The following is a 27,254-nucleotide window of genomic DNA, read 5'->3' on the forward strand; positions in this document are numbered from 1 at the left end:
TTAATAGTTATTTCCGTAATCAAGCAATCAATTAAGGAATCACGAATGGGAATGTTAATCAGCGGAAAGCTTCAAACGCAGATATAAAAGTTCACAAATAAACGTCACGGTAATATAAGGCGCCGTAAAGTCGAGTCTACGTGTCGGAAAAGTGAATTTCATAGTTCTATCTCGCGTATCCGGACCAAGATGCGCAATAAACCTACACGTTGATCGCCGTAACCGGCCCTCGACACCTCGAGCGACCGAGCGGATTAGACCATAGAGTTCCGGACACCTCGTGCCGCGCGATTTAATGGAGCAAATCGTTCCCGCTTTCGACCAATTATCGGCAGCGTATCGAATGTGTGGCAGCGAATCTGTGTGTGTATGTATTCTGCACACGCTCGCGGCGTGCGAGCGTTACGAGCCGCTTCTTTTTTTCCGCAATCGCCATTTCTGATCCCACCCACCGGCGTAAAGTCCAATTAGAGTCGGCTACCCGTCCGGAGATAATTGGCGAACACTCGCGCGAGAATGTAACTCACCAGTCGGTAGCCTCTCTTCCTTCTTCTGTCCCGTTCATCCGCCGTCTCCGTCGGCTTACCTTGCTCGGCCTCGCGCGTCTCTGTCGTTCGCTAGAGCTTCCTACCGCGATACTCTGTGCGCTCGTTACATTCCGCACAGATAACGCGCCCGCGTAATCGTCGACGCAAGCTCGGAACGAGTCGATCACGTCGGGCAAGGTGGAGATTTCAACACTGGATACGCACATACGATTACGGAGACTTCAACGCTGGAGCATTCCATCATCGCGCGCGCGTAGTGCTAGAATTATTTCAACGCCATTGTTTTGAATAAAATTTCGTCATACGTGAGTTTTTGCATACTTTCTATTAAATTTATAATATTAAAAAAGATAAAAATGTAATGAGATTTTTCAGAATATTTTTCACGTTTCAAAAGCTCTTTTATCTCATTTTAATATGCTTTAATTCATAATTCTAATATTTTATTGTTAATAAGGGTTGCATGATGTAAACTTTGTTTGAAAGTATCGGATAATTAATACTGCGTGTTTGTCGCCGTAAAAATGACTGTCGCCAAATGCAGTAACGGTTTTCATCATTCTCCCAGCACTCTATAAAATATGGCGAATAAATCGCCTTCCTTTCGCAACGTACGATGCGTTACGTCGCGCAACATCTGGACGTTTCGCCGACCGGAGGATCGGGGGGAAGAGCAACAAAGAGCAAGACGGAGTCAATAATATCCACGTAAAACACCCACACAAGGCGAGATGAAGCGAGGTGAGACGGCCCGGCGCGGGCTCGCTCCCCGAGAGCGGCGATTGAGGCACGGCCCGGTCGTAAGTCTTGCTCGGGCATAAACCAATCCTGAAAGGAGAACGCGATGGAATGGGGTATCCATTTCACGAGCGATGGAGACATCGGGGGTACCTCGTTCGATTCCAACCTCGTATGCTAATTTCCTGACTGTACGCCGCCTCTCGGCGTCGTGTACCGCGCGGCGCGGCGTCCCGTAACGCGCGCCGCTACGCGAGACCGGCACGGAAATAGAAGACTCTCGGAGATACGTCGAAGAAAGTCGAGATTTGCATGAAATCTCGCTTTATTTAGGAAGGAGAGGCCGTCCTCGCTACGCGTGTCGGAATGAAAAATGCCGCCGTGAATGATCATTGAATTATTAAAAAAATCGAAATACAGATCGAAATATTTTTCTCTGTAAAATGTGACCTCAATTGGCTAATCTTATCGAAATTTAATATTCACACCATAAACGCGCGTGCTGTTTGTTACTAACGCAGGTTTATCGTGGAATTGTTTGATTGACTCATTGACACACCTTGCGGTAGCAACGGCCTTAACGTAGCTTCACCTGCGAGCCTGCGTTAAATGACCCGCATCTTCGTCTTATCTTACACCTTCGTGCAACAACCATCCCTTCCACCCCTCCGCACCCCAGGCGGCTGTTGAATTTTTCATCTACCGACCGTTGCCACCGCTTCGCTTCGTTCATTCGTGCATTTCCACTTTAAACTGCCAAACCTGCCGAGAGCGTAACCCGGAGAGAATGAGATATATCCTTCGGCGCGATCTTCGCGAAATTTTCGACGGACCACGCAGGCACGCGCGTCCGCGCACGGGGACCTCCCGCGGAGGACTCGACGACTGATAAAAATGTCCCTACTTGATTCCGCTTCTCTGCGAGAAGCCTCCGCCTCTACGCCCCACGCCCGCTGTATATCTCGTCTTATTTGGTACGAACGAATGACGAGGGACGCACGAGATTACTGCGCCGCTGCCCGTCGAGAGACGCGTCCCGAGTGCGGTAGGTACCCCGCAAGAGTCGGTTCGCAGGATGATAAAATGACGGGGGATGAGTCCGGACCGCATGTGATGTGCGGACACTATCCTCGTTATGCTCGCGAGCAGCATGCGCTGCATCGGTGAGTGATGAGTCCGGCGGAATTTCAGCGGTGGAATCCGTGAGTTTTCAAACCAACGCGCGTAGACCGTGAAATAAAGATGATTCGCGCAGAGACGGTCGCGGATTAATTTTCCTCGATCGTAAATATTATAAATGCAATTACACCGGCAAATTAGTGCTAAAGAGATTACATTTTAAGATCGAAATCACATACGTAAGATTCTTTCACACAAATCGCTAAATAACATAGATGTACGTCGAGACAGTTCAATTCAATTTTAAACAGAACCGATTCTTTTTCCACCGAGAAAGAGTTTTTTTTTTTTCAGAAACATCTTTCTTTCCGGAACTTCAATGGAAGTGCTGGAATTTGCGCGAGCGAAAGCTTGCCTCGCCCCGTTCCTCCGCGCAATCGCCGTCGTTCTCGAGGTAACTCCGAGGATAATTTATGTAATTCATTCGGCTAATATCGGCGTGCCGTGTCGTAAAGCGTCCGCATAACCAATTTGGCACTAAAGACCCCGGCACGAGGGCCCTTTAGGGTCCCTCTCGCGGTGGGCAGCGCCATAACATTACGGGTTACGAGTCGCCCCGCGCCCCTCGGCGCGTCCACATCCGTCGCAGTCATCTTCGTCGTCGACGCTGTTCCCCCCTTCTGTGCAACGTTCTGTCGTTCCCCGCTACCCCCGTTCCCTCCGTATGGCCCTTTTTTCCAACCTCCATCTTTTTCTTCGTCCTGGAGTCAGGTGGAGAAGCTGTGCGCGGCCGATGGCGGATGATATTAGCATGGTAACTGGTGGCCCCAGCAGGCGCCTTATTAAATTTGTACCATAAGCAATATCGGGATGCGGCCCGGGACCGTTTCAATTTGCCGGTCTGGAAATTTAAGGCTCATCCCGGGGCCCCGCTCATTGCCGGTGCTACCGCGTCGCCGCTACCGATGATGCATTGGAATTACTCTATCGTAATCACAAATTCGCCGCGAAGATCGAAGAATGTGGATTTTTACGCGCTTGCCACTGTCCTTTTTTGGCCACTCGAAGTCGCGCAAACTTCGACGATATTTTACTTCGCTTCGCCGAAAACACCTCGAACTTCATGTGGCGATTTTAAGAATTCATTAATTAAAAAGCGGAATACGAGATGGTTTTTTTTTAGCTGCAGGTGAAATTACAAGCGCGACGAACCGCAACGTCTCCTCGCGCAAAAATGCCGGGTTGCAAATCTCAACTGCGCTCAAGACTCGCAGCAAGCGCAGCGCGAGTGTTCGCGCGATCGATTTTTTCCAACTGTCTCGCCGCTATCTGCGCGGAATGTGTAAATTGCGAGAGGGGCTGCCTCGCGACGCTAATTTCGCGCTTGCGTCCGGACACGGAGAATCCACATATCAGCATGTTTATCGCACTCGGTGAATTAAATATCGTCGCGCGTATACAATACTGTAGCGTACTTTACAGCTATAAGGATTGCGTCGCAGAACCAGTTGCATCGCTACTAACTTGACATCGCGGAACCGCGTCGCGGAATTCGCGCTACTTAGAAAACGCTCCTCTTTATTTGTGAATGACCGAGTATATTACTACATCGCATATTTATAATATTACGCCTATTACGCGATCTCCGAGATCGTCGGGGAAGATAAAGAAAGATAAATAGCTATATTCGCATAATTCTAATTAAAAATGATTATCCGCATCTCGCTTCATTCGTCGGCAATGAATGAGAGTTAATTCAATGTTTCGTTTGCGTCGATAAATAATGGTCGAATACTGTTTACAGCAACAATGCCGAGATGTCTACGTCAGTGACGCGCTGCGGCGAGAAAGAAAGGATACGAAACGAAATGACATAATAAAATGTCGGGGCCAACGGTACACTGCCGCTAATGATTACAAATGACTGGGCCGATGTACTTGCGCCGACCAAAAGGACGAGTCCCATGATCGATCGGCCACACCAATATCACTCGATTCAATTTGGAACTCATCTCTTTAAATTTCTCGGTCAACTTTTTCCACGCGCTACATGGACTTGATAGGCGACACGTGCAAAGCTGAACGGTAAGTTCACAGAATAACTTTCAAAAATATATAGGTCTCGCAAATTGGAATTCAAAATAATATTTTTGAAACACGGAGAATCAGCTTTGCAGATTTTACTGTAGATTTTTCAAAATTATATATTATTGCATCCAATTTATCGATACTTTTGTCGTGCGATGTTCGCCAAACAATTGACACTAATGCTACATTTATCAAGCGCGAAGCAACCATAACCAAAATAAAAGTTAATTAACATTAAGTCAAAATGCGTCATGAGGCGCAGATGCACATTGTTAAAAAGAAACGAAGAGTTCGTATTTCCAAAAATCTAAGTATCATTCATTCTTGGAACATTATTGGACCGATTGTCGCTCAAGAAATTGGGGCAGCCGATTACACTCCGATTCCATATTGCTTCGACACTAACGCGTATCAAATTGGACATATTTTTGTGCCAGTTGACACGCAGGTAATATATAATTAAACACCTTCCCAAAGTTATTCTATTAGCTATTTCTCCTGCGAAATAGATAACATGTTTCCGCGCCGTGCCGGTTTTGAAGATGCTAGGACCGATTCGCGATTTTGTAGTGAAGGCCGAGACAAACTTCAAATGGCTGGATAAAGGATTTCACAGTGTGCGAACGCCCGGCGATCACGTGGATTTTCGGGTGAATATTAATAATTAATGTTACAAATTGATCAAACGAACAAAATACTGGATCGAGTTTTCTAGATATTTTTTTTCAATATCCGCAGATATTTTTATATGTTTGCAGGTAATTCTTCAGCGTGGAAAAAATAAAATCAGTTTTACAGGTCACAATTGTTGTTTTCTCAGTAAAGCACACGATATGGTGGTTCCCGGAAACGTGACGATAAATCGCACAGCTCACGAAAGTAAAATGTCGAAATTATTTAATCGATATTTAGCAGCTTATATATTGCTAACTTTTAGATTTATTTAATACTAAATGGATCGGATTGATAACAAACGTGGTTATTACAAAAGTGTTTGAGTTTCATATTGTTAAAGATTTACGTGAGAGAACGGTATACATAGGCGATAATGAGCACACTATTCTCTTTAAATATGAAATATGTAAAATTGACGAGAATGGAACCGTAGTAAATTCGGTAAGTTTTCACTTCAATTTTATACAATTGAATTAGCATTATGAGTTCACACATTATTTCGATAGGAAATGAAGAAAATACGCTGCAAATGGCTACCGATAGGAGATAAGGAATCAGACAAACTTCCATTAAACGAATTTCCAAGTACGCGCAATAAATAATTTTCTTTTAGAAAACATAAAAGTTGTGATATATTTATCGAAGTAAAGCCTTTTTATAATTTTTTGCTACTCTTTATATATCTTTATGTATGTGTAGATTATTTGTACGCTATTATATCATCTATCGGTTTTCTTCAAAGAATCATAGAGAGTTCATTCTCGACGATACGTTCGTCATCTTAAGATACCAGAATCGATTCCTAGACACGGTATCTTTCTGATCGGTACAGGTCGTGACACTGATGACATCGGGATGAGAATACGGTGAGATAACGCGCAGTTTATTTCCATTTTCCACGCGATGCGAGTGCACGCGGATGAATATATACGCAAGCAGATACGCACATACCGGTCCAGCACGGCAGATCGGGCTCGCGATACCGGCCGGGTCGTGCGCGTATCGCGCATGAATTATTACGAGATCGGTCGGGGTACGCGAAATTCAATGAAGTTATTTCGCCCGCGCGCGGTAAAGAAAGGGGGGTAGAAAGAGGGACCGGGCGCACAATCGTGGCCGGCTTGAATTATCGGCGTTAAATTCCGCGTTTTATGTACGCAGCCGTTCGCCCGCCCTGTCAACACCGTCGGATGGAGACATTATAAATGTTAATTGCACGAATTGCACAGTTATCGCAACGTGGTCCTCCCCCCCTTTTTTTCTTTCTCTTTCTTTCCTCCTCGCCCGCATCCTCTCCTCCTTTCGTCTTTTGTAGCATCTTTGACTTCGCATCCTCTTCTTTCTTCTCGCGCCCCCGCCATCCCATTTCCTCTCTCTCCCTCCGCGGCGCACCCTTCGCATCTCTCGCTGAACGCGAGAGACTGCATTTGCATCTCAATCTCGCCGTTGATTTAGCAGTCGTCCAGGGCCATCACTCTTGCCGCGGGAAAGGTCGACTTTAGTATTTTTAGATTAGCCGGCCGCGATATATGCGGTCTCTCGCAAAGCACTTTTTTCGGACCGTCGAGGAGAGAGGAGTGGAGTGGGATGGTATCCCTTTCTTCCTTTTCGGCGCAGCAAAGAAGATCGCGCGCGTTCGAATGTCTTTAAATTGTAGACGGAGGCGGCCCGACGGGGAGAAACCAGGAAAAAGATTGCGAAGGAGGTCGACTTTTGTCCTTGAAACGTGCGAACGAACGGGGGATGTGTCACGGGTCGGCGACCCCCTTTTTCTGCACTCGTACTATATTCGCACTCTCGAAAACGAGTTGTCGTAACTCGCGGAAGTCGAATTTGCGTTGCGCGTACACGATTGGGTCCCGTTAAAAATACAAGCTGCTTCGTACAATATACAGTTGCACACTGCAGGAGAGTACACTCTTTATGGCATACGCGTTTCTTTTATATCAAAAATTACATAAAATTAAAAGTTGTTAAAGCAAAATTTATTTCTTATTTTTCGATAAATGTCATACTTTCAAAAAGTTACTGGCTTTGAATATAATAACGCGTAAAAATGTAAAACATTGTGATCCATAATTCGACGCGAGTTTCACGACGAAGTAATTTTGACTTTTCAATTCCACATTTTATCGAGATTTACGATTTAGTGCGCGTGAGGGCTTAAAAACGTCGAAATTCTCATAGCGCCTCTTTATTTACGAAAGGACAGCGAGACCACAGGTCACATAATAAAACGGCGTTTATTACGGGGCATAGCTCCCGCATTGCGCCCGTGCTGGAGCATCGACCGAACACTACATCATCTCACAAGTTAACTTTTATGACGACCCACCTGCCTCCATCTTGGAATGCGTAAATAAACGTTATCTCGATCTTAATGCACCCGCGAGCCCGCTGCATCTAGATAGCACGGTGCGACAATCATGGCTGCACCAGAAAGTAATATTATGGTTGATTAAAACAGAGGGAATAACCGGAAGAGAAAATAATGAGTAAATTGCGTACAAAGATCTCTAATTTCTATTAATTTGAAAAGAAAAATTGTTAACTAAGAGTTTTATTGAAAGAAAAAAATAAAAACCTATCTATTTAAAATTTTTATAGAAAATATATCTATATACAATTTTAGAAATAATGATTAAAATATAAATTCATTGTTAGTGAACGCGACCGAACGATAAATGCGTATTTGTGCATAAGAAAAGAACGTCATTGTATTCGCACGCGACACGTTGACGGCCAATTGCTCAACGTACATAGAGGCGGGTGCCTAGAATGCAGGCTGTGCAGTTGCGTCGTCGACGCTTGATACGACTTCCGGCAGGAGGGACGGAAGTTGTCATCGGTAGAGGCGCGTGGCGGCCACGCGACCGGTCGCTCCTATGTTCGCTTTGCCTTAAACCGGTGAGCTTCGGTAATTGACGTTAATGGCATGATTGTATGAAGATTGATAATTGCGCAATCGATCTCAATGATAGTTAGTGTTCGATTAAGAGTATCGACGATATGCAAAATAATAATCATGAATAATAAACTTTGCTTAACTTTTGTCAAAATTATTTTGAAAAACCATGACCATCACAATAGAATTAATTTTTTTAATAATTCTATGTAAATATTTATGCAAATAGTATTTTACAAGAGCGTATTAGTTTATGCATGCATTTAAAAAAGATTTGCGTACAAGAACAATACTCATTAATTAATTCAATTCAATATCGCGTTTATTAACGCTGACAATGCATTCCGAAGATACGCGTATAATAATAGAGCAACGTACGAAATGGTAACAATAATTGGCTCTAATTTAATACCTTTCTTTATCATGAAGATTGATAAGCACGCGAGTCGCGGCGTGTAGCATAATCGAGCCATAATAATAACGTAGCCGGTGCAATGGCTGTGCACGTATTGCGAAATAATAACAGCCGCGTGGAGTGCGGATAATAAGGAAGTGGGTAAATTATTTTCGAATTACACGGTTAGCGCTAATGAGTTGATCGTGCAGTAGCTTCTTTCGCGAAGCTGCGCACGGCGCGTACGCTAATAGCGTCTGCCATAAATTCTATTGTAACAAAACCTGACAGATGTAGAGGCGCGAGGATGCAAGGGCGTTGTTATCTGCTCAGGGCATTATGCGGAGAGCGCGTAAAGAATGCGTGTCTGCTTAGTGGAATCGATAATTACGAGTGTCAACCGTTATCTTGGAAATCGTGCGGGTAGTTGCCTTGCAGCGCAACGACGCGCGGCCGCATACACCTGCGCCGGGGACGCGTGCCGATGCACTCCGCTCGTAGTCGCCGGCCGTAAAACACAGGCGCGCTTGCAGGGAACGCGTGGCCGCAGTTTCCACGCAACCGCGCGCAGCGAACCAACGAAACGTACGCTTCGCTTTGAAACAATAGTTGCCATGGTGAAAGGGTACCAGCAACACCCGCGCGACACCCGATTTCAATGGGCCCGACAGACGTGCCGTCGTGGCGCTGCCACGAAAAAAGAGGGAACAAAAGGGAGCGCGAGACTTTTTGACCTCGCCCGGGAGGAAAGGAAGCTGCTCCACTTTTCAGAGCGTTTCACGACGACTCTTTGTCGAACGTCGTCGTGAGACGACCATTTCGTGTCGCGACTCGGGAATTTAAAATGAAAGCGACGTCACGGCGCTTCAATCTCGCCGACAATTGCGCTGGATTTCTTAGCGTCTCGATGTCACGCGACATGCCCGCGAGACGTCTTGTGTTCATTCGCTTTGGAAAAATACGGAGAAACAATTTCTTCGTTTCTTTCTTTCTTGTGTAAATCTGTCCGAAATTTATAATGGAACTATTTAAGTTGTACTAATTTAAATAACTTTTTTCGGTAATATTAAACATACGAGAATAATCCTGTGCACATTAGTATATGCAATGATGTTAATTTATAAATAAATATTAATGATGTTAATTCATGAATACATAATGCGATTTCGCTCGTCCGACGAAAGAGGGAACTTAAGAAATAATATACCCATCTGCAGACTGCATCGGCTGTACGATAATAAGGGCCGAATGCGATAATGCGCACGGCACACGAATTAATTTTATTCTTTGACCCCGAGTGACTTCGATGACTTTTGTATGCTTATCCCACGGGGACTTCTCTGTTTGAGGACCTTGTTGTTACCTGCCAGCGACGCGACGGTTCAGCATGTCTCTTTTACAACGGCGATACGGGCAACGTGTGACAATCGTCATTGAAATACGCTCGGTCGGAGGCGCTTCCGTCTGAGATAAAAAAAAACATAATGATTCGAAACTTTATTCGCAAATCTATATCGTTCCGTTATGCGCATCATCGGCGGAACACCTCCATAAACCCCTCCCCGACTGATGTCGACCGCCGATACATTCGAAATATCGATGCCGCGCACAGTCGCCATAATCCTTCTACATTTAACATCCGAACGCGTGGGTATCAACATGCAACTCGGTGACGATTTACATTTGCGATTTTCACCCTCCGGCAAAAATGCCGGCCGACAATACCGTTGAGATATCGCCGCGATCTGTCCATATGAAAAACGTTCTGTGCTTGTGCAGCCTCCTACAGTCCACTGGCGACTATTTATAACGAGTATCTATATTTTCAATAATATTCACGTGGTGCGCTAATTCTTTATAGAGAGCAAAAGATCTTTAAAAATGTATTTGTGTAGATGTTTCAATTATTCACATCTACTTATAAACGCAATATTAAAGTGAGCTACTATATTCACGTAGCAAAATCGGATATGCAAAATGATGAATTAACGAACAGGATGTGTTTTTGGGCGTATCAATTATGCAAAATTATGCAAAAATAAAATATACCCTGCCAATGTTTGTTCAACACCAAAATATGCTGCAGTGAAAGCAATTAAAAATATTAAAAGTAAGAGTTAGGCACAACTCCGTGGAGAAACAAATGAATAGCTGTACATCCTGCCAATTGATGTGTGCAAACGAGCGCGGAACACTTCCTGAATACCTGCTTCAAGGTGGCGGTTTAAGGTGCACCACCACCTGCGGCCGCCACCAAGAGGTACCTGCGGGGTGGCAAGGCGGCGCAGTCGAGCATGATTCCTTCACATATGTTCGCGGAACACCAGCGGTCAGAAACGCGTGCCAGGAGAATTCGTTGTTGGCGGAGGGGGCCCTCCGCGAAGGACCTGCCCGGCTTCTGGAATCACGCAAGCATGAATCCGCCAAAGGAGTACCTTTTTGCACCTGCAGCCCCCAAGACGCGGGCGTATCCACGCCAACCGTCCGTGAATCCTCGGCATATGACGCCAGGCAACCCTTCGCCTTATCTTTTCGCCAGTTTAAGGTAATGGCGTTTCGCATGCTCTTGAACAGACTTTTTTCAGAGCGTTATAACATTTCTAACAGAAAACGATAAACTATCTAGCATTGTAGCAACATTTTTCTTGGTTTCGTCTTTTTTTTTTCAAAAACTACTTAAAAATAATCTAAAATGTATATAGTAATATTAGTAAAACTTTGAAATAATAATTTAATTTGAAATATAATTCATAAATTTTGCTTAATAATTTTAACAATTAAAATTTAAAAATTTGTTTATTTATGCTTCACGTTTAATGGAACTTTTTTCATCGCAATTTATGAAGTTTTATGCAAAGTGCACACCTGCTTGAATTTTGATGTTCATTTCTGCTGTCCTCACACGCGTATACCTGAAATAGGAGAGGATTGTTACCTCCAGCAGCAGGTCTTGGGGGTCAGTCGGCCATGTCTCCACCGTGGAGGGTGTCCACGAAAGTAGCGGTGGCGTGCACTCACGAGACCGTGACAGACAGGTGACACGCGCCGGTCACGCGCGCACGTTACGCCGTGCGGGCGTTCGTACATGTACGGAAGGTTAATTTGAAAATAAACAGTTGGAAAATGGACAAACATTGGCAAGGCACTTTATTCTTGCGTAATGCATCGATGTTGACGCCCAAAAAACTGATCAAGACACGTCGCATCTATCAATTCATCATGTTACACATTTAATCTTGTTATGCAAATATAGCAGCTTAATTTAATATCGCGTTTAGAAAGATGCAATATTAAATTATTAAATGGCGGCGTTTTAACGATCAGATAAACAAGTTCGCATAATGAATCCTTATTACGTTTAATATGTTTACATATATTCGATGTTAATTGTAGTAATTTGTATGCAAGTTCGCAATGTAAAATATGTAGATAGTAGATATTTACCATTATGAATAAGAATAATTATAAAAAAAATAGTTACGTTGTTCATAAATCTGAAGATCAGGGCCGCACTGATTGTGAGATGCAATCTAGCTAATTTAAACAACCTTACGAAATATCGAGAAGAAGGAAACAGAACATAACATTGCCCCATTATATTATTTTACGAGATATCGTCTGCTTTGATATTATTATTCTGAATACCAAGCAATTCTGACTTTGCATTCTCGATCGAAATCTGTATGCGGCGGCAAAGCAGAAAGGCTCGGCCCTGTTGAAGATTTTCCCAAAGAAGTTCTTAGAAGCGATGTACTTAGAGTAATTCACGAACAGGTTTACATACTTTTATCGTGTAATCGTAGACGAGCGAATCGTGCGGTGATCGAGGGCAGGATTACGCCCTCCGGCGAACGGAAGTATCGAGATGTGGCGATAACGCGAGGCTCCAGATCGGTCCTCCGTGTGATGCTGAGAACCTCAGCCGGTTTGGCCAGCTAACGGATAATTGCTGGAACACGGTTTGCCGGACAGGGATTGCCTAGCATTTCATATGGTTACTACGCACGCATATGAGACAGACAGAAATAGCTGAAGAAATATCTTCCCGAAGAAGTCGCGAAGATTTAAGCTTTTAATAAATCAAATGTGTATCATAATACATCGAAATAAGAAGTGTTCTTCAATTGAAGATTTATATATAAAAATATACGATGTATTTCAAAGGGTTCTCCGATCGAATCGACGATCAAAGATCACTTTTATCGACCGAAGGGTCGTCGAAGCTCGTTGGCAAGTACCAGCCGCGCTTTCGTGGAGAATGAATCGTCCTATAACGGTTACCGCAACATTGTTCTACCATGAATCGTGAGTTAGAATTAGATGATAGGTATCGTTGTTCTTCGATCTCGTTCAAACGTTGAGTACCCATCTGCCGAGTCATCCATGTGAATAATTGACCACCGATTGTGGTCTCCGAACGAGTTCGAGGATGCGACAGTACACGAAACGTATTGATCATCGTCGAATTAATCCCGCTAGATAGTCGAGATGAATAATCTCGATGACCTCTTCAAGAGTCAACCTTCGCTGCCTCTATTGTCCCTTCCGAATAATCCGTCTTAAATGTTTCTTATTTGCGTAGCAATTTTTCCTTGAATATTTATACAATGATAAGAGAAATAAATTAACTTTTTAACTCCAATTTACCGAGGATTTCATAACAAATCATAAATCACAGTCAAGGCTACGCGCGGCCAAATAAAAGAAGGACGCTATTCTTACACAGCTTTAATCGGATATCTCGCGCACCATTATCTCTTTATATGGCATTATAATCACCTGCCATAATTTAAGTCGGCGGTTGTTCCGAGCGCTCGCGTACGCGCTCGGCGGGCGAGCCGTAAAACACGCGGCGGACGCAGGCAGTTTCCGTAAAGCTGTAACCAAACAATACAAAGGCCCGCTTTCACGCGCTCCTCCCGCGTCAATCCGCCTCATGATCTTCGCGCGGGGCGATAAACATATTCGCCTCTTTCGTGGCGCGCGGGATATCTGCGAGACGTCTGCGCTTAACGGCGAATAAAGCATGACGGCGTGCTCGCGGCCATATAAACCTCGGTAGTAGGTACTCGGCTGGATATCCATAAATCTATTTGATAGTAGAAAGTCCTTCCATTATTCTCTCCACTCCACGGACTTATCCGCCCGACTCTCCGACACGCGGACCACGCTCGATACGTAACTCCTGCCGGGCAATAAAGGTACCGGTACGATGGTACGCGCTATCGGTGGTCGTAGGGCGAAGGAAGATTGGAGAAGTCTCCTTGCAGAAGGACACGCGGTAAAAGACACGCGCAAGGACTGCGACAAAGCCACCCCGTTTTACGGTTAACGCCAGACGACTATTAGATATTCTATTTTTTAAACGTCTCTAAATATCTATTAGTGCTCAATATTATATCAATGAAAACTTCTCAAATTACTGTTTAATTGCGTCGGTAATTATCCAAAAAATTAATTAATAAAGTTTCTACAAATAATTTTTTTACTGGTCATGCAAGTCGCGTTTGCATATTAATTACCATGATACTTTTAATATTCCTGATATTCGCGCAACGATAAACCGCGCATCATAGCGGCGGCGAAGATATCGTAAAAAGGCGCGCGCGTTAAAGTCTCATTTCGCGACGCTACAAGCAATAAAGTGACTTTATTCCGGCATCCCCGCTGGCAGCGAGGTCGCAGAAGTCGCTGCCAGAGAAAGCACCAATTACGGAAAAGAAAAGCGTTCGGCGTGACAACGCGGTTGGTCCCGGATCGTCCGCCACCGTCGCGTCCGACGAAGCGCGAACGATCGCGCTGTGTGGCTGGCCGCGTCTCGTTGCGGCAAGCATAAAACCATGCCGTTTATGGGTTCGGTACCACCGTAATTCACAACATTGTCCGTCCGCGTTATTTACGGCTCGCTTCGTTACGTGCTTGTCTCGTTGTCCGTGCACTTCCCCCGCCGTTCCTCTTCCCCGTCGGCATGTCTTGCATCAGGGGTGCAAAAGAGAGAGAGAGAGAGAGAGAGAGAGAGAGAGAGAACGAGATTTTTTTTTATAGACGAGGAGAGACACTTTGTCATGCAGGAAATATCGAATTTCCTTGCGTTGCCGACACACGGCGTATCGGCACGACGTCGAACAATACGGAATGACACCGACGACGCGGCAATCGTTAAGCGTAATTTAGGACCGGTGCTATGTGGACGTTGACAACAGGGTGGGCTACCAGTGCGATCGTAAAGCGACGAGCGAAAAATGTGCTCTGCCATTACTATGCATCGCGTGTATAACTAACAAGCGAGCAAAAGTCAAGGCTGCATGCCTAGCGGATGTTTTGCTAGAGTGACGCGAATGTGGCTTTAGAATTTAACTACAACGTAATAGTTTTGTAGAGAAAATGCGTGTTCTAATTAGAAACTTTCTTTCTAAATCATATTGTTTTGTCTTGTGGATCGGTTTGCCATTTTTCACTCTGAATGCTCCGTAAAGCTATGTTGAAAGACAGATAAGAAAACATATGTTAAACTTTCGCGAACAAGCAGGTGTTTTCGATCGCAGAAATAAACTGATTAGCGATATTATATACACCTCGATAATAATAGCGTGTATTAGCCATTCAGCGCAAGTAGATATCGAGCGTTTTAATGAAGTTAACGACAGTAATCGCGTTGTCCCGCTGTCGTTTAGCGGTGAAACAATTACGGCGGGCAATAGCGGCGCGGTCTATGATTTTCCACGGAGGGAAGGCGACCTTTGCGTGTCGCGCGCGTAAATAGGAGCGTGTATGTCGTATACATCCACCTTAACACGACCGACATCATCACGAAAAGTAGGGAGATACGACGGAGCTCGCGGGCGGCCTTATGCAAAGCCGGTATGGCGGGCGTGTCTGCGATGATTGAGCGAAGCGAGCAGCGTGCGCCGCAGCGGTTCGACCGACCGACCGACCTCGTATTTCGTATTCATAGAATTGCCTGGGAACTGGGAACAGGCTACGTTCGTTCCTCCCGTCTCCCTGCGCACGAATGCGCGGGACCTTTCGAGCCCTGCTGCCTCGGGCCCTTCTCGCTGGACCCCGTCGCTCTCTCCGGTCCGTCTCCTTTGAGTCCTGCGACCTCCGCGCACCTCGTACTTCCGCGAACTCTATCTTTCCGAGTTTTCTCATCCCGTTTGATCCTCGCCGTATTATATATAATCAATTGCTCTTCAAAATAAATTTATATTTCAACTTTTTTTAAATTTTTAGCATTGTAAAAAAATTGTTGCGAATAAAAAGAAAAAAATTTAGACTTTGCAGGAGATTGTGAGATTACACTTGCAAATTTGTAATTGTTGGTCTTTACGATATCAACGCGCGCTTGAACGCGAATAGAACGGCGCGTCGAACGACGGTGAATAAATAAAACGAATTATAGAAATAAATAGAGCCGTCGAGCGAGTCTTGAAAGCGTGCCAGCGGCAGGACGAGTCGTCCGAGGCGAGTAATCGCGACCGGAGGAGGTGCGCGGATCGAGCGCGGCGTACGAGGCACCGCGCGCGTGGGCGAAGGATCGAATGTCATACAAATCGCTGGTAACCTAAGCCAAAACCAGCTCGCGCGCGAGCCGTCCTGGACGCTCGAGTCATCAATAACCGGCCTCTGCACCGGTATCGACGATCGAACGATCTTAAACAAACGAACGATAGGGGGTGTCGGAGAATAAGAAGATGAAGAACCTCACAGTGCGAGCAGATTGTTCGAGATACGATCGCACTCGCGGTAATAAAAAAAAAAGTGTTGGCGATAAAAATTTTGCATTATATTAACACGACATGAATAACTCTCGGCTATTACTTATGATTTCTGCTTCGCGCTAGAAAGCGCCGTTTTTGTTTCGTTCGAAGTACAAAGAGCGCTTGAAAGCACTGACGTTTCGTGAATAATATTTCGACGGCGAAGAGCCGAGAAAACGAACCGCGATGGCGTAATCGGGTTTACGCGTGCCGGCGCTCTAGAAAGTCGCAGAATTTTATCGCCGGCCGGAGAGAAGAGATTGGCAGAGTGAGAGTGACTCGACCTATAATATATATCGGCGGCCGATCTCGGGGATCTTCACGTGGGCGCAGAGGGCCGAGCACGGTGAAAAAGCCTAGATCGGCATGTCATCGATCGTCAAGCGATCACGGCGGAATTCGACGTCTTTCTTTCCTATTAACTCAACAGACGTTGCGAAACGTTCCTGCCGGGGTAGTAAGAGGATATTTCGCCGCGGCCGGCCGTTACTCGAGTCGCTGTCGGCGGCGAAGGCACCGCGTGTGCTATGCGGCCAGTCAGGTGTGACGGAGCGCATACTAACGCGGGGGCATAGGCTAACGACTACTGCCTCTTGTAATTGTTCTCCGAGAACGAACGAATCGAATCTCGATGGATACACCATTGCCACCGCCAGCACTTTTGAGGAAAATAACAAAGATCTTTCATCGCTCAATTTTACAATGTAATTTAGAATATAAATAAGAAAAACTCTCGTTAAGATACAGAATGTATTAACTTTTTTGGCAATTCGTCTGGAAATGTACAAATCGGAGCGAGCAAAAAGACAAGGCGCAAACTCGCGAGCTTATGAAAGATTAAAATTGCGCAACGCAAATCGCACTCTCGGATGAAATTACGATTGGAAATTCCGCGCAACGAGCCGTTCGGCGAAGGGCAAACACGCGCGCGGCTACCGACTTAAGGCCGGCTTCCCATGGGGTCGAAACTAGCTGGGAGTCGGCGGAATCGAACGTGCTAACACGGGGTTTCCATTATCCGATTCCGCGAGAGAGCACGCCGAGGCCGCTGCTTGATGGTAAGAGGGCTGCCGCTAAGCCTGGGCCGCGGCTCGAAACCGAGTCAAGATTGCCGGCGACTCGGTGGCCTCTGTTAGGCGTGATTACAGGCCGGGACAGCACCTCATCTGCCCGGGGTCATAAGTCCCGTACCTGCCCGGAAACGCATTTTCCTACCGCGTATCGCCTACCCTGTCCCCCGTCTTTCGCGTTTGCGCGCACCCGAGCAATATATCGCCCGCGCATTATTCGCCGCATCGTAGGATATTAGCTTGCGAGTTAGTTACCAACTCCGGCGCCAGGCATCTACGAAATCTCTGATGTAACGACACTCGCCGGCGCGGCGCACCGTTACGCGAATTAAGCGGGAAAGATGGGCTTAACGAGAATCACGAAGGAACACTTCGCGATGATGCCGCCGCCGCCGCCGCCGCCGCTTTAAAAGTCGTCCGTCGACTGATTGTTCTGTTCGTTCGTCGTCATTAATCCTCGTGACGTGCGCGTCGGTTCTACCTGAAGATCTACGTGAGCGGAACGCAGCGCTTCACCGGAGTGAGGGTGCTACGCAAAAATTTGGCTTGCCGTAATTGGCGATGGTGCAGAACGCTAATGCGGCTGTTACCGGTAAAGCGTAAAAGCCAATTGATGCATTATTGCAGTAATCAGCGGCTCGAAGCGCCGCTTTGCCAGTAGTGATTTTTCCAGCACGAAAGTATCAAATGAATTATCTCACTTGCCAAAAGACTTTATGTAACGGCGAATGAACGATGAAAATCAACGATGTTGCGCTCAATTTCGGGTTGCTCGACACAAAGACTCGCACTGAAAACGTTATTAAACCGTTATTTATTCTTTCTCGTGCGGCAACGCCGCGTTTGTCGAACGTCACTGACCATACGAATGAATACACGCCTTCATCGCTTTATTTGGCATAATAAACGCGAGGAGAACAGGTTGGGAGGACGCTTAAACGATCGCCGAGCTCGTTCCATCGACACGAGACGCTATTTACCTAATAGTCGCCATTATTCTAAAGCCGCGGTGAACGTTTAACCCCGCGGGGCTAAGGGGCGTTATAACGCCATCGGCGCATTTCTCACCATTCGCGGAAACAATATCGGCGTTACGTGAGGAGAACACAGGTTCGCGCGCGGCGTTAACCTATGATATACGAGCGGGGCCACGCATGGTGGTATATTGAGTCATTAAGATGTACGCGCGAGAGCACAGCTCGTTAGAATAATGAACGGACAACGCCCAGAATATTGCGTGTAAGTCGGACATTATTGCTAATAATCGGCACCTATGCGCGTGAAACAAAAGTATTACATTTTACGAGGTAAATCATATTCGCGAAACAGTGAAAATAAATAGCGAAAATTCGAGAGCAGTTAAACAAAATACGATTAAGCGTTGTCGCTTCACGCGCTGTCGAACCGCTCTCGATTTAATGACGATCAATATTCTTCTTAGGAGACGTTGGAGCGCAGGTGACGCGGTGGCAAGTGATTCGGTATGTTCATCCGGGGACAGGAATCGGGGACCCTTTGACGATGTGTAACGGAGCGTAGAAAAGTACGTTACGCGGCGAAGGAACCCCCTCTGGTTCCGGGGGTAAGAAGTCACGTGGGAACGGGGGTTAATTAAGACTGGATGGTGGCATATAGCCCTCCGCGACCGGGCACAAATCACGACACTTGACTATTGTTGGTGCGGCTTTTTACTACTGCCGCTCTTTTCTGCCGGCCACCAAGAGCGAGAGACGAGAGGAGAATTGACGCTCGCGACCGTTAAGATGTTATCGTGTCTCGTACAATCTGGAGCGACATTATGCACGCCAAGGGTACCTCGCGTCGCGACGGAGGGGCCCGCGAGTTTTTGTCGTGACACATTTGTCGCTTTGTGCGCTTCGCTTCTAAATCTTTGTGGCTTAATCTGGACTATCGAATTACCCATTGTTGCGCGACTTCTCGCTCATGTCGTTATTCCGCATAAATATGCTCGATTAAAATTGAAATATATACATTCCAACCGCACGTTTACTTTAATGTTCCGCGCAAAAAATAACTTTCCATTTCATTATTTAAATTCTTAATTCTTTTTCCTTTTTTTTACGCTCCTTCTTTTTGAACAATACTTTATGCACGAATAAATGTAAGTGACGTAGAATAATTTTCTAATGTTAAAATTGTGCCAACATATTATTTCGTACAAAGTTTTACGGAATATTCTTTTGCTTTTATTCTCAAATTTTGCCGGATGATCGATGCGATGAGAACGAATGCGCGATGCACTCTAAAGTGTCAATTAGATGGCCGTTGACGTTCTGTTTCTTCGCAGAAGGGCTCGCGAATCACTTGTTCAATCGTGTTCCCGTTTTCCTAATCCCTTTGATCCGCCTTGCAGAAAAATGCCACCCTACGCGGCCACCCCACCAGTTCTCGAGCTCCGATCGCGATCTACGCGCTCGCGTCAGGAACATGAAAATAATGAACCCGCATTAGGGGTTGCGGAACTCGTGGATCGACATGGATGAAAGGACATAATCGAGGGGGAAATTAGAGGGGAGAAGAGACGGTCGGTACATTGTGCGCGAGTCAAGTGGCGAGGCCTCGAAAAAGGAACCGCCATCGGCTTTTTCGCAACGAATGTCTCGGCGGCCTGTCGGAGTCGATCCTTGCACACTCGATGTCCTCCGAATAAATGGGGAAGGATTAGTGGACGTTGAGACGCGATGACGACTTTATTCGCATGTTACAGCCGTCGCCGAGTGGTGCGGCAGAGCGTCAAGCAAATTTACGAGCAACGAACAAAACTTTGTTCGCGTATAATGGGTTCCTTCTTACACGACAAAGACACACTCGTATAACCGAGTTATTTTTGCACTTGAATAGAATTTCCGAATTCTGCATAATAAGCGCCAACAAGTTATTCTCATTTACGCGAATAAAAATCTTAATCGATTGTCGTACATCAAGTTTAGAATACGAAATATTAAAATTGGATTAAAATAATTGCTGGAAGTATCTCACAAGAATTCGTTCAGATAATAAAAAAATTCGAGGTAAAAATATTTTCGTTATCCAGTATATTTATTATAAGTAACGCGCAGTAGCGCGTCTATCGATGATGCAAGATAAAGCGGAGGAAGTGTCGAGACGACATCGAAAGATCGCAGGTAGAGCAGCACTAAACATTCATATATGCCGACGTGTATCCGGGCGTGACCTCACCCACGTGATAGCGCAAACCTGTCGTCTGCTCGAAGAAGAAGAAGAGAAGGAAGAGGAGGAAGAAGAAAAAGAAGAAACAATCCCGACAAAAGCGGCGCGCAGCGCCATTCATCCCACAGGAGACTTTTTCATATGTTAAACGTCTCGCGTCCTATGAAAAGGTCCGTGGAGATTCGTACGAGCGAGGCGTGATACTGAATCAAACGTCTCGTAATAAAGGATGCTGCCGTTTCAAAGGACCGTGGGATCATTTTTGTGTTTGGCCCCTGGCCGTCCTCGCGCGTCACATTGGAGACAAGGAAATCCGAAAGAGTTATGTTTAAGCGACATTTCTCTACACATCTTACACGCCGCGCAATCGTGAAGCGGTTCCAAGTTAAGACGTGTATAATTTGACCTATATATATATTCGGACCTAATAATATCAGATTTCAGTACCACAAATGCGATAAACATACAAAAGATACCAACATTCCGCGGGTCGCTCGTGAAAGTTCCTCGACATAGTAGAAGCTTTTTAACGCATTGACTACTCATGATTACACATCCAAAGGTTCACCCGATCCCCCGATGGTATTCCGCTCGAGAAGCATTGCGACCACGAAGCGCGTCTTCAGCTTGAAAAGGTACAAAGGCTCGCGGAGTTTGGTGCTCGAGTAACTCAAGCCCACACTTGGTATAAAGCGCGCGCGCTGACCTCCGTACGCCGACCTGAAAACAGGGATCCGGAGCATATCTGGTGTGCCGTCGTGCACCGCGAGCACCGGGAACGCTGAGGCTTCCTCCTTGCGGTAAGGATGCCTCTCGCTTAGTTTAACACAGCGGTAGCTAAAAAGTGGCGGCGGCTTCTTCAAAGAACCCGCGTGCAAATAGACAGCGCGGCCCCGGCCAAGACAATGCAACCTGAAACGGATAGTACCGCGAGGGAAAGCCTTAAGATGCTGATAGAACAAGAAAGAAGCGATGGGAGATGCGTGCCTCTAAGGTAGAGCCAACCTTAATCATGCTTGGATTGATTCGGCTGGCATGATCCACTCGTTCGACCAAGCGGTCTCTTTCACCGATTTTCACTCGCTTTTGTGGTAAACCGACGAAGCCGTTCCGCGGATAGATTTCAAATAGAACCTCTATGTTGCCCTGGCATTTCTTTAGAAAGATACGTCGAATTTCGGCGCGAAATGCGGTACATGAATTCGTACAATTCAATTACTGTGAAATAAGAATTGACGTTTCGAAGGCGATGTTGTTTAATTCGCTAAATACCTGTCCCGTAAAATTCTAAAACTCCTAAAAATTTCGAAAATTGAAATTATTTAATAAATCATGATATTCTTTCATGTTACAGAAATAACATCGAACGCTTAATGCGCTCGAAAGATCCGCCGGAGCTTCCAGCCGATTCGCGTCGATCGTGAATCTTCGCCCGCGGCAATCGTCGATCACGCCGTTTTTACGCTTGCACACACATACACGCGCGCGCGCGCGCGCGCGATCGAGCGCAGGTGGAGGCCGACGTTGGAACGCGTTCGCGCGCGAGAGCGGATGCTGGCGGAACAGGTTAATCTCCAGGATTCCAGCAATCAAAGTGCCATCGCCGTTTACGGCCATAGCGCGAGATTTACCGGTAATGTGCGTCGTAAGGTAGATTATACGCGACCGCGGTTTCGTACCGGCGGCGCATAAACGACCGATTAATCCGAAAATACTGTCTTGACCATGGATCTTGCCTTCCCCCCGCTGTCACGCTACCACCGCCCGTCCCATCCGGTCTTCTTCCTCCTCTTTTCCTGCCTGCCAGTTGACAGACGACGACCCTCCGCTCCCGGTGGTGGCCGTTCCGGGAATAATTAAGCGAAGCTTTAGTGGCCAATATTCTACGGCTGTTTATTCGGCCGATAAAGCATGTAACGTACAGGCGCCGAAGAAAAATGCTAATTGTAATGTCCACGCTAATACGCATGCGAGGGTCGCGGCCGGATGACGAAGGATCCGCGTGCGAGCGGCCACCCCGCGGAGGCTGTGTGCCGGTCGTTCACGCGAACCGATTCGTAGCTTCTAAACGCACCGCGAAGAGAGTAAATTGTGGCCAGCCGCATGCTGCGTGCATCGCGAAACGTACACGATATAAGACGTCCGACTGCCGTTACCGAAGTCGAATGGCTTGTTAAGGACCGCGACGGAATCTCGCTTGCGAACGAGGCAGGCGGGAGCGACGGACGCGAGGAGTAAATCCTTTGCCGCGGAATATCAACATACCTTACTCCAGACAGCACTAGGCGCGGAAAGTATTTATTTTCCGATGACTCGCACCGCCGAGAATGTACGTGCAGACCTGAATTCGCTCTTCGAGTGCTCCTCGCCTCGATACATTCGCTACTTTCTACCGCAACAACGATCGCGATTCGTGTCAATCGCGCTTTTATCGCATCGCGATTTTATCGGCGCCCGAAGCTGTCCTCGAGCGCGGTTTCTTCAATTAGCAGACGTGGAATAAATAATCAGACTGTACGCGGAGGTGGAACAGCGGCGTGTAGCTTCGTCATCTCCCGGAACTTCATTAACCCAAAGCCGCTCAGCCGGTCTTAACCCCGTTCTCCGCGAAGTCGCTAGCAGGTCGTGCGCGATAAGCTAATCCGAAAAATTAATTCCCTTCTGTGGGGTGCCAGGTGTCGAACCGACTGTCGGCTCACGGCCGACCGCGCGTACACGTATGCGTGCGCGCGCGGACAAAAAAGGAGGACCGTCGGTGGCCTGTTCGCGTAATTAAAACAAGCGTGACGAGGCCTAAACGCTTCCGGTGCCCGAACGCCGTGCACACGGGGGACCCCGAGCCGGAAGCTGGATAAAAAGTGTCCGATGGGAGAGCGGCGCGGTGGATATTATCCCCGTGTACGCGAGGGATACAGGTCAATGACCTCCACCACGTGACTTAGGAAAGTTTAGCCGACGGTGGTTGTATGCCGTAATAAATTACGACAGAATATTTCAACTGGCATATAATATTCTACAAATATGAAATAGAAAAATCGAAATGCAGAATAAATTTGTGCAGCAAAGTACGTACATATGCACTTTGATGTACGATTATAATTTATTACACCATTACACGTTACCATTGCACGGTGCAATAATTTCTTGATTAAATAATTAATGATATCAAGGTTAATCGCAGATAAATCGCGCAGCCGTCAAAATACGCGAGCTAGTAGCAACCGTAAAAATTCTCATGCTACGCGAATGATGGGAAAGATATTTTTATTGACTCGCTCTCGCCACAGCGCGGCGCGTGGTTAAATCAACATCGATAGCCGGCGCGTAGAAGCGGTGGATGGGCGTACGATCGATTAGAATGAAATTGCGCGTTCCTATCGCGGTAGGCGCGGAGGTCACACCAGGAAGGCTGCGCTGGTGATGAAGATGGAGATCTCGAGAACGCCGAGGATCGCAGGCAGTCCACGCCATTATACTTCTTAACGGCAATCATCGGCGATTGTCTTCGTGTCAAGCCGTATCAAGAGAGGCAGCCTCCGCGTATTCAGATTTTACTAGCCCGGACCTGAAGACGCGGCGTTCCCGTGTCTCCGCGTGTCATCCTCAACGAGCCTCCATACAATGATAGCATTATCATGCCACGAACGTGCTTCGATCATCTTCGAAGAAAGTCAGCGGCGCGATGGCGGAGTAAACAGATGAAAATCGGTCAGACCGCGATGACCCGAATTCTTCGATCGCGCGTATCAATGTGTGAATTTAAAATTTGAAACGCCAATAATATGTCAAACATAATTCTTCCTCCACAGATTGCCTGAATGCAATTTACTTGTAAATAATTTAAGAAGTGATAACGAGGACGGAAAGCCAAGCATATTTCAAGACTATCTATCGAATCGCTATCCTTGAACGCGATATCATTTCTAATAAGTCACGTTCCTAAATCTTTACCAGAGTGAAATGAGCCAAGTCGAGACGTGGAAAGTGAAACAATCCATCAACGAGGAGATAATTTAATATTAACTCAGCGATTCTAAAACGACTTGTGAGGAAAGCTTTAGCGTCTGCGCGCCAACGAAGCGCAAGCGTTCTTTTCAGGTAAAGAATCGATCCTGCGGCAGGACTCAGACATAAAGGAATACAAGAGATTGTCGAAATGCGACGTGCGACGTTGCACGCTCGATTGCGAGCGTCACACATGCCGCTTTTAAACTCGTCTTTATCCCTCGGTCTGGACCGGACGTCCGTGGGAAGTGCAGGTTGCACCTTCGGAGGGGGATGAAAGGGCTCGTGGGGCCCGGTGGATGCAGCTTGATCTCGGCGACAGGTCTCGCACGACCCGGGCCGGGCCTCCCCGCGCGCGAGCGCGCGCGAATGCGCAAGGGATTTCACCTTTCCTACGTTTACGCTGCGGGTACCGCGTCTTTCCCGCGTACAGGTGAGCGCCGATTATTCCTCTGGGTCGTGCGAAAGTGATTTCGTTGTTGTCGTAACATCGAACAGGCAGCGCGCACGGTTTCTTCCCGAGCAGAATAGATCGTTATGCGCCGTGAAATTTCTAATTACGGTACCCGACAGTCATAAGCTGCTCCCTTATTCGTTACCATTATTATACGTAACGCTTGGGATATATCGATAAGTTGCGCCACGCTTCGTATAAAGCTACGCCCGCGGGCCCGAAGAAAAAAATCTTCAATACATCGAACTTCGCCACGGCTGCCGCCTTGTCGACAGGGGAGACGTAATGTATGGTTGACCTCCGATACGCGGAAGCGTGGTTTCGAAGATTTTCGTTGTAACGTAAATAGCATTCACGAGCTGAGACTCTATTATTGGAATTTGACTTGAATAGGTCAAAGTATTTAATATCTTCCTTGCATATTACGTAGCCACTGCTGGATCTTCATAGAATTTTTGTGCGATGCCACTTGTCTAATCAAGATAACTGTAAAATATCTAGAGAAAAATCCATTCCAGTTTAAAATAATAATCTACTTTAATATTTTTATATCAATAATGTGTTTATGTATATTATATATGTTTTCCAGAAGCTGCTCCTTAGAGCTGTATTTCTATTTCATTATTACAACGGTGAGAAAAAATATGAGTGCAGAAGATAAATTATCAGAGGCAGTCATGTACTCGATAATGGGATTATTTTGCAGTCTACTTTTCAAACGGAATGAACAGCCTCGGGGAAATGAGGGTAGCCAGAATTACGTAAAGGGTTAATAACACTCGTAATCAGTTAGCTAAAGAGGGCATTACCTGTCCGGAGTTGTATACGGTCTCTCCTCTTAGAAGCCCTACGGAGCCTTAATATAACAATATACACGCTGCATATTATGGCAGGACGTGATTATACGCCGCGCAAAAACGTAACAAGGTAATATGATGACCGGCAGTGGCGTGGAAATCAGTGGATCACTTTCACGCTGACAATGACACCGGTTCGCATCGATTCTCATTTATAAATAACTCAAAATTCTAATTCTTCACAATTAAATATAAAACAAATTAATTTAAACCAACTATTCTAACCAATGCTGACAATTCTTTTCAGTTGATTCCACATAATTGCAGCTGTCACGCATAGCCAATTGAATAAATTGTGAAAAAAAGTCTTTGCAACAAAAGTTAATTAAATTCGATGTACATAGATTTCCTTTTCTCTGGAAAATTTTAGCACGGAAGACCGTGTAGGATATAAGAGGTCATTGAGGGCAACGCATCTAAGAGGTTCGAAGCAGCATGATCCTCATAATGGATTCGTGGGGTTGCATTTCCCATGGAGTGACCGCAAGGTGGTCCATCGAGTTTCTCAGCTCCCTATGCGCCGGGATCTCTATTGGCACTAGGCTCCCATGGCGACCCGTGGGCCTGTACACCTGCTTGCGCGATTACCGCCCCGCTGGAAACTTTCTCTCTCTCCCTCTCGCTTCCACGCACTCGCTCTGCTTCTCTCAGGCATCCGCGCCGGCAATCCTTGCCTGCAGTTAATCTGAGTCCGCGGCCGAACGAAAGAAATCACGGCGGAGGGAAAAAGCGACGGCGGTTTGACCCGCGAGACCGTAGAGATCGATAACGGCCGCTAATTAATTCGTGTTCCTAGAACGATAATTGGAGTACCTATCCGTCGATCGGATCCTTTTCTACTTTCCCACGTAATGCATCGCGCCGTCACCCACCACGTGTGCGCTCCGATGGCACTCTCCGGTGTATCCCGGACGTCGCCGCCGCCGCCGCCGTCGCCGCCGGGCCGCCGAGCGTCCCATCTACGGTCTCCGCGTGCGGGAGAGACGCCGATCCTTTCTCACGTGTCACCGACGTAGTAAATTTCATTCCTCGTGCGCCGCGCTCGCGTTCATCTCATGTGAAACTCTGCCATTACCGCCGTGGGTGCATCGCTCCTTGCATTCGCGCCGCCGCCGACTATCCGACTATGTATTCCATGTGGATCACGATTTGCCTGCGCCACCGGCTAGCTAGACACGCGGTAATAGCGGCCGATCCACGCCCCACTTTCGATACCACGACCCACCTACATCGATATCGCGTGTGTGTATGCTGTCGGAGTGTCATATCGAATTCTAAAAATTTTCCTTGTGATCTCTCTAGAAATTTTATCGCACACGTTTCACTGTGTGCTTAATTTGTTATAACATCGACTAGAAACTAATTAGAAAATAATTATTATTTTTGTTTAAAATTTATAGTTATAAGAATCAAGTATTGTTAATTATTATTCATGATTTTATAATCGAT

At 46.4% G+C, this 27,254-nt stretch overlaps 2 protein-coding genes across 5 annotated transcripts in view; one reads left to right on the forward strand and one right to left on the reverse strand.

The window, feature by feature from the left end:
• LOC105676573 (aminopeptidase N-like) overlaps window positions 1–27,254 on the reverse strand; it is a 227,141-nt gene that overhangs the window by 22,786 nt on the left and 177,101 nt on the right. The gene's annotated exons all lie outside the window — the stretch shown is intronic.
• LOC105676221 (uncharacterized) lies at window positions 3,983–5,809 on the forward strand. The gene is made up of 5 exons (XM_067351613.1): window positions 3,983–4,941; window positions 5,003–5,143; window positions 5,252–5,372; window positions 5,431–5,609; window positions 5,675–5,809. The coding sequence occupies exons 1-5, from the start codon at window positions 4,738–4,740 to the stop codon at window positions 5,768–5,770; spliced, it is 741 nt and encodes a 246-aa protein (XP_067207714.1). The 5' UTR covers window positions 3,983–4,737; the 3' UTR covers window positions 5,771–5,809.

Source organism: Linepithema humile, chromosome 3 (assembly GCF_040581485.1).
Source record: "Linepithema humile isolate Giens D197 chromosome 3, Lhum_UNIL_v1.0, whole genome shotgun sequence".
Taxonomy (NCBI): domain Eukaryota; kingdom Metazoa; phylum Arthropoda; class Insecta; order Hymenoptera; family Formicidae; genus Linepithema; species Linepithema humile.

Excerpts from the sequence above, each read along its gene's own strand:
- LOC105676221 (XM_067351613.1), top strand. The coding sequence starts at position 4,738 with ATGCGTCATGAGGCGCAGATGCACATTGTTAAAAAGAAACGAAGAGTT. Across the intron at positions 5,373-5,430 it reads AAATCGCACAGCTCACGAAA|ATTTATTTAATACTAAATGG; the intron begins GTAAAATGTCGA and ends GCTAACTTTTAG. Across the intron at positions 5,610-5,674 it reads ATGGAACCGTAGTAAATTCG|GAAATGAAGAAAATACGCTG; the intron begins GTAAGTTTTCAC and ends TTATTTCGATAG.